Source organism: Psammomys obesus, unplaced genomic scaffold (assembly GCF_907164565.1).
Source record: "Psammomys obesus unplaced genomic scaffold, mPsaObe1.curated_primary_1811, whole genome shotgun sequence".
In the NCBI taxonomy this organism is placed as follows: domain Eukaryota; kingdom Metazoa; phylum Chordata; class Mammalia; order Rodentia; family Muridae; genus Psammomys; species Psammomys obesus.
The window spans coordinates 10,065,798-10,077,199 of record NW_026590062.1 but is presented as its reverse complement, the minus strand read 5'-3'; the positions used below and the strand labels follow the sequence as shown (position 1 = coordinate 10,077,199).

At 42.8% G+C, this 11,402-nt stretch overlaps 1 protein-coding gene across 1 annotated transcript in view; it reads right to left on the bottom strand.

The window, feature by feature from the left end:
* Window positions 1-1,871: 1,871 nt before the first annotated feature.
* The window catches only part of Naa25 (N-alpha-acetyltransferase 25, NatB auxiliary subunit), a 49,384-nt gene continuing 39,853 nt past the window's right edge, over window positions 1,872-11,402 (bottom strand). Inside the window, exons 20-24 of the mRNA XM_055606225.1 lie at window positions 10,992-11,057; window positions 9,637-9,734; window positions 8,305-8,415; window positions 4,766-4,912; window positions 1,872-2,167 (exon numbers count right to left, since the gene is read on the bottom strand). Of these exons, the coding sequence (XP_055462200.1) occupies window positions 2,045-2,167; window positions 4,766-4,912; window positions 8,305-8,415; window positions 9,637-9,734; window positions 10,992-11,057 (545 nt within the window). The 3' untranslated portion in view covers window positions 1,872-2,044. The remainder of the gene's footprint in view (window positions 2,168-4,765; window positions 4,913-8,304; window positions 8,416-9,636; window positions 9,735-10,991; window positions 11,058-11,402) is intronic.

The window sequence follows — 11,402 nt, the reverse complement described above, 5'->3', positions numbered from 1 at the left end:
ATATATATATATATATATATATATATATATATATGTATATACACTTTAACTGTACACAATTTATAGTGCATGACAGCTTCCAAAAAGAATAGACTGAGAAAAGATATTGGCCATTTCTTCATAATTTCATTCTTTTTACAATTATCTCAAAATTTAAGAATTAGATCTAATTGAAATGCTACATTTAGTAAGAAAATCAGCAAGTAACAAAGGAAGTATAAGTCCAACATGACATTATTTGTCAGTAAGACCAGTGAAGGTCCCAGGTGCTGAGGCGGAGGACTGACTGGATAGACCACTAGAGAGAGGAGCTATGCCTGAGGACCAGAGCCAGCCCATAGAGTCCATATCTAACTGATGATGGATGGCTGACAGACGTTTTAGAGCATCTATGGCCACATACATACAGTATAATTTGAATATCCCAAGAAACATTATTCCAGGAGCCACAATGCAGGCAAAAGCCCACCCAGTCCCACGGGAAACAGGCTGTAACTATAGAAAATGACCACGTGTTGTTGTTCAAGGCAAGTCAGAATCAGAGTCTTCAACCCATCTTATTCAAAAAGGCCCTTTCTTTTGGGATAGAGCAAGTGATACTCTGGTACGATTACATGGTCTAGGCTCCAGCACATCTCACAAGTAAAAAAGTAGTTTCTGTAGGCTTCCTTAGAAATTTAAACTATTATTAACCACTATGCCAATTTGTGAATCTAAGAATGTCAAGATAAAGGATAAAATGCAAACCTAGCCACCAAGATTTTGTCAGCTCTCCTTCAGCTGGTGTCGCCTCTTGCTGGAACAGTCGGTGGGAGGACCAATCATCACCAAATTCATCTTTTCATCTTTAGTTACTGACTCAGAGGAGTCAGGTGACGGGGACAGGAACAGAAAAGGTGACTCAGACACCAAAACAGTCACCGAAGGAGCTGTAAGAGCTCGGCACAACATGTTCAAGAGCAGCTTTCATCTTCTGTCAGACCAGGCTCTCAAGCTTCGTGTTTGGGGACCAGACCTCCAACTTCAGGTGAACAAAGTCAATATATCCTGATGCAGTTCTTAAGTGTCAATAAAGTAGACCTATATTAGGCCCATTGTAAAACGTATCTTTTGTCAACCTAAAACTTAAAACCTAGGCTAAATCCACAATGTACAATTCTTTCTGTCCCAAACACCCCACTTAAAAACACTAAGTAGTAAATCTTTGTTTCCAAGCATATTTATGCATATGTATCTGTGAGACTCATGAATTGGCTGCAAAATGTGACTCAAAACCAATGACACACGTATCAGACTCGCCTGCACAAACCATGTACACCTCTCTTTCAACAGCTCTTCCCACCTTTCCTAGAGGACCAGTGGCACAAGGTCTCAGCAGCGTATGAAGCACGAGGCAGGCTATATACAGTCTGAGCTCTCCCAGGATCGGGCTGGGTATGTCTTGGCTGTCAGAACTATGAAGCCAAAACTGAGCACCTGTGGTCATGTGTGGTGCCCTGCAGGGGCATGTGCTCATGACACTTCTCATCTGACCCTCTGTGGACCTACCCTGATTCTGTAGGAGCCTCACTAGCAACCTGCTGCTACAGAAAAAGCCCTGCTTCCATGTCTGCTCCTACAACTGCTTTTTGCCTCCTGTGGCTAAAAGACCAAACCCAAACTCCCACTGCATGATGGAAGAGCAATCCACCTGCTCTGAGGTCGATGCTTTAAACTTAATTTCTATTGCTGCTTGTAAAGAAACCTCCACCCAAGACATTTCTGGTGATGGGAGTGAAGTGGGGTTCACTTGTTGCTGTCCTGTGGATATGAACAGGTATAAAGAGTGGTAAACCCAGTTGAGGGTCCTGCTTCTGGTTTATATACAATAATTTAATTTGTTGTATATATTTAATACCTCAAAAATTAATTCACGATCAAAGTCCTTCATGCATTTGTGAGGAAGTTCTGGATTAGAACGATGCCAGCCAGATGTTGCTTTTGCTGGGGAAGGTGGTGGTCGTCTTCTGCTGTAGCGTCTTCAGTGTCTGTGGTTCATTCTTCCTTAAATTTTTAGTTTCTTTGTGGTCTCAAGTCTTTTTCTGAGCAGCTCCCCTGTTTCCAGAAGTGAGTGCAGATAACTGCTCTGTACTTTCCCCTGGACAGTCTTTGAAAATTTTCTTTCTTCCTACAAAAGAAACAACAATTAAATAGTCTCGCTGGAAAACCATTCACTCGTGTTAAAGTGATCTCACCCAGAACACCCACATCTTTTCAGTTCATATATACAGGAAGGGAAACCCTTTCAGGCACTAGGTAACTCACATGTGGCACAGGCTGGGGTAAACAGGTGTGCGTCCCATGCCAAGGAGGGTGGGAGAATCTCCTCAGCAGCTTGGACACATAACGGGAACCATTTTATGATAAGTTGGGCAGGGTATAAAATCTGAGGCTTCCAATTGTTTTCAAATAAACCTGTATCACTAGTTTGATACCATCACAGCTACTTTCAATAGCACCAGCTTTACCACCATCTTTTCCTATTAAAATACTGGAGTCCATACCAACTCCATCCCCCAAAATGAGTCCTGACCTGTGACAGTGTAGAGGTTCAAAACTTACTGTGGTAGAGACCACAAAAATAAGTAGCTGTGCTCAAACACAGAGTCATGAGTAGGGAGGGCTACATGAGGTTGGCAGTGCTTCAAAGCCCAGAGCTACAACCAAAACCAGGCATACCTTCTGACGAACAGTGCTAGATGTACATGCAGTAGGCCTTAGAAACAGTGAATAGGAGACAATATGTGTAAATGTTGTGTTTTGTTTTATTTTATTTTATTTTTTTGAGACCGAGTCTCCCCTAAATAGTCCTGGCTGTCCTAGAAATCAAGAGACGCACTTGCTTGACTCTTCCCTCCCCAGTGCTAGGACTAAAGTATGTACCACCACACACAGCTCCAAGTACATTTAATTCAGTATTACACATAAAACAGCAAATTTAGCTGTCTCTAGCCATAGGCTGTATAGATAACCACACATTTCACAAAACTAATCTGAAGAGCAAACAAAACTAATCTGAAGAGCAAACTGAGTCTGCTGAACAGACTCTTTTACGGCCATTAAGATCCAATCAGAATAAAAATGATCTACATAGCACTGACACTGTATGAGCTAGAAATCACATGTAGCCTAGTCCCATGGAACCAGGGGATGCACAAAGTTTCTATGCAAACACTGCAGTTTTTTAGAGGGCTTGAGCTACACCAGTTTTTGGTTTTCAGGGTGTGTGTGTGTGCATACACTGAAAGAATAACAAACTAGAGGACTGGGGTAGCAGGATGGTAGAAAAGTTCTCATCTCAAACATACAACACGTTGAGTTCCATACTCAACAGCAACTACATCCCAAAACCTATAATGCCAGTGGCTGTGGGTCATTCCTCTCTTGATACAAACAGCTAAAGAAAGTACAAGGCTGACTGCACGAGTCAGTATGAACAAATTTGTGTAGCTGTGAGTAAAGAAAGCCCAAGTTACAGAAAGCGCTATTAAATAATACAATACTCTACACTTTCCCCATGAATATAAATATGAAGAAAGATGTCCACTACAGCTCTTTTTAGTTGGGTACCCCATGAGGCAGAATGGAGACTAGGAAGAAAAGTCCACCAAGAAATACAACACATGTGCTTAAAGGAAATGGAATTGAGAGATGACCCTGGAGTTAAGAGCCAGCGGACCTAGGTTCAGTTCCCAGCGCCATCATGATGGCTCACAACTACCTGTAACTCCAGAGCTAGAGGATGACACAGAATGACACAGGTACCAGGCACAAGTATGATGCACATGTACACACAGGCAAAACACTCAAACTTAATACCTTTTAAAAATTAAAACAAAACAACATGAAAAGATGAGGACAGCCCAGGCATGGGGTTTCACCCCTACTACTCTGACACTGGGGCAGGACAGCACAAAGTGAGGCTGGGATTAGATCTTCTGCAAAGGGAAAACAGACAGGAGCCGGGTACCCTGCAGATCTGTGCAATGTACTCTTCGGATTGGGACTAATTAAATCAGGCCATAACTAGTGACATTATTACTGTGCTCAAAATCAGTCAGGTTCTCTTCTCCACTTGGGTAGAAAGAAACTTTCCAGAGTACTGTTCAGTCAGGGACAGCATCTAGCCTGTGATCGCTGTCCCTGACACCAGGCTAAGCTACCAGAGAGAAAGAAGGGACTTCGCAGCACCAACCCAGAACCACTGTCTAACCACTAAGGAAGCAGGCAGATCAGCAGACCATAGTACCACAGCACACCTTCCCACAGCTCGTCTCCTCCCTCTCCCTGCTTGGTAAAAATTTGCTAATCTAGCCCTCATGGGTTTAGAATGCACTACATAAATCAGACTGGACTCACACTTGTAGTAATCCTCCTGCTTCAAAGCACCAGGAATAAAGGTGTGGGCCACCATGCTTCCTGGTATGCTAGACAAGTGCTCTACCAACTGAGCTATACCACCAACCCTTGGCATTAATCCTCTTAGTACAGGACAGGCACAGAAAACATACTGGGTTGGGGGATGGAACAGGAGGAAAACCTTATCACCAAAATGTAATCTCACCACAATGTAAGTTTGAAAACAACTACCGCAATAAAAAATTGGCGTCCAAAACACATGGTTCTATGTCTTACAGGGAGAGAATGATGAATTGAGCATTAACTGGTCCTCACGACATGGTTTCAACATGTGCAGAAAGCATGCTAATTGCCTGTCTTCTCTTACCGGAGAGATAGAAGTGTCTTCTAAAGTAAGTTCCTCAAGTTTAAGTACAATTAGATGTGTTTCAAGTCCTTTAATATGATCCACAGCATTGGAGATTAAAGTCTGAAGTCCAGTAACATAGTCTTGGAAACTGGTGAAGACTGGAGGCTGGGGTGAGGAAGATTTAAAGAGGTGTTAAAAGCTTTTACAACATCTCTTATTTTCTAACACAAAATGCTAACTTTCCACCATGCAAAGTTTGATGCTGTGACCACAGGGATGGATACACTTTGGGATAAACACACAGCCTGGAGTGACCAATTAGCTGTAACTTGACAGTAATGGTTAAGACACTCTTTGGATAGGAAAGGGGGTCGGGAATTAACCTAGGCAGCGTGTATGTTTCATAAGCACTCACTCTACCACTGCGGGTGTATCCAGGGTTTGGGCTTTTTTTTCCCTTTTTTAAAATGAATTTCTTTCTTTCTCTCTCTCTCTTTCTTTTTGGTTTTTCAAAGATAGGGTTTGTGTGTAGACCAAGCTGGCCTCGAACTCACAGAGATCTGCCTGCCTCTGCCTCCAAGAGTGTTGTGGTTACTACAGGCATGAGTCACTGGACCCACTGAATTTCTATTTCTTACTTCCATATGAGCAGAAGAACTAATAGAAAGTGTATTAGTTGTTCATGACTCCTGAGGGCTGGAAATGTGCAAGAACAGTAAAGGGTGGAGAGGGAAACAAGGCTTTGTTTTCAGGACTGAGGAGGCAGCTCGGTGGGTAAAAAACTTATAAATGTGCAATCCCAGCACTCATGTAAATGCTGGCTGTAATACTAGCACCGGCGAGCCAGAGACTAGGAATCCCAGGAGCAACTGGAAATCTAGACTGGTCAAACTGGTGAGCTCTGGTCAAACAAGTGAGACCCTGCCTCACTGTGTGAGGTGGAATAGCAACCAAGGATAATATCTGACTTGACATCCACCTCTTGATCAAATGTGCCTATTTGTGAACTTGCACACTTATATGACAGATCACACACACACACACAAAAGAAAACATTTTATTCTCCTTTCCTTCTTTGAATCTGAGATTTCCAATGTTAATGGAAGATAGAAACATAATGTTCTGGTTCCTTTTGTTATTTGTTTTATTTTTAGGGTCCTGGGTTTGGTTTTTTGTTTTCGTTTTTCTTTCTTTTTTTTTTTTTTTTTTTAACATAAGATCCTGCTATGTAGCCCTGGCCATCCTACAGTGAGTAAAAGAGGAAGAAAAAAGAGCCGGCATGGAGGCTCATAGCTGTCATTTCAACATCAGTTCAGGGTTGTTTTTAATTACATATGAAATTCAAAGCCAGATCCTGATTCAACAATAGCAAAAATACCAGAAGAAGATTTGAGTATCAGTTTCTGTAAATGTGAAAAGACCTTTCCAAAGAGGACACTTACCTAGAAAACCATTAAAAAGATCATCATATTTTTTTTTTTAAAAGAATCCATTCACTGAATAACAGAGCAAAGGATAAAGAGATGAATCATAGTCAAGAGCACTGGCTTCTCTTGCGGAGGACCAAGGTTAGACTAGCATCCACTTATGGCTCACACCTCTGAGGGGAATTGATGGCCTCTGTGGAGACCAGGCACTCAAGTGGTACACAGACATACATGTGGACAAAACCACCACACTTTTATTTAAAAAAATTTTTTTACACTGGACATGGTGGCGCAGGCCTATAATCCCAGCACTCTGGGAGGCAGAGGAAGGAAGATAGTGAGTTCAAGGCCAGCCTGAAAGTTAACTCTACAACAAAGAGTTAAAACTAACACTGTCCAGCTGTTCACTCAAGAAATGTTCATAAAGGCTCAGCCTTGAGAAAATGGTGTTCAGTGCTAGAAGGACTTAGATCTGAGTCTAGATTCTAAGAGGATCTTTACAGTCAAGATATGAACATATTAATCAATAAAAATAAACTATATTAATTAGTACAATGGAGGAATGGCTATCAATATTGAGATGCAGTTGTATTTACTGACATAAAAAGGCCAATATGCTAAGCAAATAAAAAATAAAACAAAATATGCAAGTTGCAGATTTTTGTTAAGAAAAAGTCTCACATAGCCTAGTCTGGCTCTAACTCCGTTATGTAGCCAAGGCTGGCCTTGAACTCTTTCTTGATCTCTCTGCCTCCACCTGCTAAATACTATCATCCTTGCTCAGCTCAGAACCTTCTATATAGCATGATCCTGATTTGCATCAGCTGTGAACATGAGTGAACTCTAGTCACATGTTCATAGGTCACTGTAATAACTAGAAAAACAACAAGCCAGGTGCAGCAGCTCACACCTTTAAAACCAGCACCCAGTAGACAGTAGGCAAATTTCTGAGTTTGAGGCCAGCCAGTGAACTGTAGGACAGCAAGGACTATGTAGAGAGACTCTGCCTCAAATAAATAAACCAACAAATAAGTAAGCAAACTAATAAAAACTCTCAAAAGCCAAAGGCTACTAAGTAGGTTTTAGGATTACATACTTTCATTGGACTTAACTCTATGTGAGGTTTGTTTCTGCTGAATATTTTTGGCTGCCAGAAACTCTATGTAAACCAAGCAAAATCTCAAACCTGCTGTGCTCCTCCTGCCTCTGCTTTTTGAGTCCTGGGACTTCAGGGATGTGCTGGCATGACAGTGATGTAGCGTGTGAATGTGAGCCCGCTAGAGCTAGGGAGAAAGGGGGTTGACATGGCACTTGGAACCAATTTCAGGGTCTGGGGAGCACAACAAGCTCTCCACAGCTCTGAGGTAGCGCCCCAGCCTTAAGTCTACTGTGCAATCACAGAAGGAGAGGAGAACCTCTGCAATAAACCAGAAAGACACTCCCTTCATCCAACACTAAAATCTCAAGAATGAGGCACAAATACCAGTGTTTCCTGAAAGAATTAACTGAAAGAACAGTGCTTGTGTCTAGCCTGAATTTCTGCCTGTATCTAATAAGGAAATATTATTTGACTGTTGACACATACCTGCCTAATTTCCTCAAAAACAGACAAAACAAAAAGTGAAGGTGTGTTCAAATACAAGGAAGGTAGAGCGAGGGAAAAGAAAAGCTGCATCACTGTGAAAAGGACTAGGAAGGATGTAGTTGGGATGCACAGGCACTCCACACTGGAGCCTTCTGAGGCCGTGGTGCAGTGTGAGCACCAAGAGCATATGTCAGCAGGTGATGACTGGGGAAGGATCTTCATGGAGCCATTAGTCTTTCCCTGTTACTGTAAGGATGTGACTGGGGAAAAAGCTCTGAGGCATTGGAGGCAGGAACACTGTAAGCTCAGAGACAGCTGGTTTACACAGTGAGGCTGCCTCCAAACCAACACATACTTGTGTCCCAGCTACTGGGAAGGCTGAGGCTCCAAAGTCACTAAAAGCCCAGGCAACATACTACGGAAGCCCTTTCAAAAAGCTGTGGGAGAAAAGGGGCCTACAGAGCCCTGAAGACTCTTACAGCATGCAGGAAAACAGCGGAAGGAAAGGCAGCCATGCCAGGTTGTCGGCTGCTCTCTGTTATTACCATGATGATGCTGGTTTCTTTTTTCTTCTTTTTCTTTTTCTGTATATTTAATTTGTATGGCCGCAAGACACTCTCACAATAACTGGACACCCAAAGGACAATAGAAATAGTCTGAAAGAGGAAATTTACAAATTCATCAGTACAAATTACATTAAGGTGTCTACATAGCAGACAGCAACAAAGGTTTAAACAAAGTCATGGCAACTGGCAGTTCTGCAGAAGCCAAGCAGTGACCATGGCAGTGGGAAAGCCAACCAGGACTGCAAGCTGTGACTGTGAGCCAGAATAAACCTTTCTTTCCGTTGAAGATGTTCCCTCATGTATTTGCCCCCACAGTCTGCCACAACAGCCTAGTTCATTATCATTCCTTGTGGCCCTTGCTCTGCTAGATTCCATTTTACTTCCCTTCTCTAAGTGGGGAATCCATTCCTTTGCTGAGTGTAAAGTCCACACCTCAGGGCAGGGACCCAAAGGTTCCTTAAACCATGGCATCTCCACACAGCAGTCAGAGGACTCAGCATCAAACCTGGGATGTCCTCAGCTGGAAAGACCTTTGAGCAGTCAGTTGGCTCCTGTCCCACACTGTGAGCATATGCATGCTCAGCAACTGCTCAGCTCTCACTGAGTAGCTCTAGGCTCTCACCAGTCACCAAAGCAGAGCATCTGACCTTCTGGATACTTCAGGCCACAGGAAAAAGAACAGAGAAACACATGAATTGAAAAAAAATTATGGCTACAGGCAAGTGCTGGCTGCTCTTGCAGAAGAGCTGGGCTTGGTGCCCAGGACACATATGGCAGCTCGTAACTGCCTGTGACTGTAGTTCTAGGGGGTCCAATGCCCTCTGACCTTCTGCAGGTACTCATGCAAGGTGCGCATGGACTCAAGCAGGTGCACACATGCACGTAAATCTAAAACAACAATAGAATCTGTCTAAAAACAAGAGCTTTGTGCTACATGTGCCAGCATGAGTCCATGACTCCCGCACCTGGGAAACCAAGGCAAGGTTCAGAGTTCAAGGAACTCTGTATTTTAAACCCCCCCCCCCGATTCCTTCATAATGCAGAGTGCTAGGTAGTAAGTAAAACAAATGGAGGAATGAACTCAAATAAAATGTCAAAGGAGAGGAGACAAACCAGTGACTTTGGCAAATCTATTAGAAAAGAATGCCACTCAGAAGCTGTCCCTAATCAGAGTGAAGAAAACCAGTTTAGGAAATGATGAAAATTGTGTCTAGCGTCACAAGCAATCGGTGAGAAAGGGTAAGCTGTGGGTGTAAAGCCCATGCTCCACCAAAGCGGTAGGCCATGCGCCTTAGGAGGATGCAAACACACCTCAACAAAGAAGACAAGGTTCTCTAGGACCGCAGGCTGGGTCTTCACATTACCATCTTTAACTTCCAAGAGGTTGCCTTTACATGTACTGAAGACACCTGAGGAGAAAGAGGGTTTGTGCTATTATTCTCCATTAAGTTCTGATATTTTTAGGATATAGAATCTGAAAATCGGTGACATAAAAACTTAATCCAAGTCAGGCCTGGTGGCGCATACTTTAATCTCAGCGCTGGGAGTCAGAGGCAGATCTCCAAGTTCAAAGCCAGCCTGGTCTACATACAAAGTTCCAAGCTGCCCAGAGGTACAAAATGAGACCCTGTCTCAAAAAACAAATAAAGCCAAGCTACAGTGGAATGAGAGCGTAGCTCGGTGTCAGTGCTTGCCTGGCCTGCTCGAGGTCCCACATACCATCCCCAGTACCACCAAAAACCAAAAATCAAACCTCTCCCAAACAAAACAGCAACCAAAAGATTCAAGGCATATGAAGTAAAAGTCTTAACAATTATCGAGCTACAGTCTCCAAAATATGAAAAGTAGTCTTAAAAATTATACATGTTAGGATCTAGCCATCAGCTAAGAGATTTGAATACAGCTTATCATAAAGTGAAGATTAAGAAGGTGGTTTAAAAGAACCGTGCCACTGTGACCTGAAAGGCTAAGAAGGTCACTGTAGGAGAGCATCTACATGGGGATGGAGAGATGGCTTGGTTAATGAAGTGCTTGGATCATACACGAACACACAGAGTAGAGTCCCAGGGGGCTAACTGGCAGAGATGGTCTAGCCAAATCCATGAACTCCCGGTTTAGTAAGTGGCCTTGCCTCTAATAAGGTGGAATGTGGTAAGACACTCAACCTCTAGCCTCTGCACAACCCATGACACCCCACACCTACCTCTCTCCCCCTCTCTCATACACTCACCCACACAGTCACACACATCTACCTCTCCCTAGCATAAACACCCATATCCATAGAGTCACCCATGGCAATTGAGTATTAACTCCACACTGGGTCTAGGTAAGACTGTAACCAGTTTATACTAGTTTTTAAGTGCTCTGTAGTAATTTTAACTTCAAGGCTTGGTTCTGTTGCATGCCTGTAATCCCAGCACTCACGAGGGTAAAGCAGGATGATCACCAAGTAAAAATCACCCTGGGCTACATAGCAAGTTGAGATAAGCCTGAATATACAGGAAGATCGTCTCAAAAACATAAAAGCAATAACACTTAACTTTAAATAGTTAAAATTCCAAAAATATTCTTATTCTTTCCAATCCTTCCATGTGTTTATAGATGTTCAACAGTGAACAACTGTCAGACAGGCAGACACAATTCAGAAATCTATGGTAAGAACTTACCTTTCAAAAGTTCTAGTAAAGATGCAAGACTATTTTCTATTCGCTCCTGTATATCCACTGTACCCTCTAAAAATGAAAAACAAACAATCAACTCTCTTTTTTTAGAAAGATAAAGAAGCAAACTGGGCATGGCCCCACATAACCGATCCCAGGACTCAAGACACTGAGGCAGTAGGAGTAAGTTCAAGACTAGCACACAAGCTATGCTGAAAAAAAGCAGAGAGCTGGGAAAGGCACTTGTCATCAAGCTTCCAGAGGTGAGTTTGATCCTTGGGACCCACTTGGTAGAAGGAGAAATCTGACTCCTGTTCAGTTGCCCTCTGACCTCATGAATGCCGTGGCATGTACATATATGCATACACACACACACACACACACACACACACACACACACACACACACACACACACA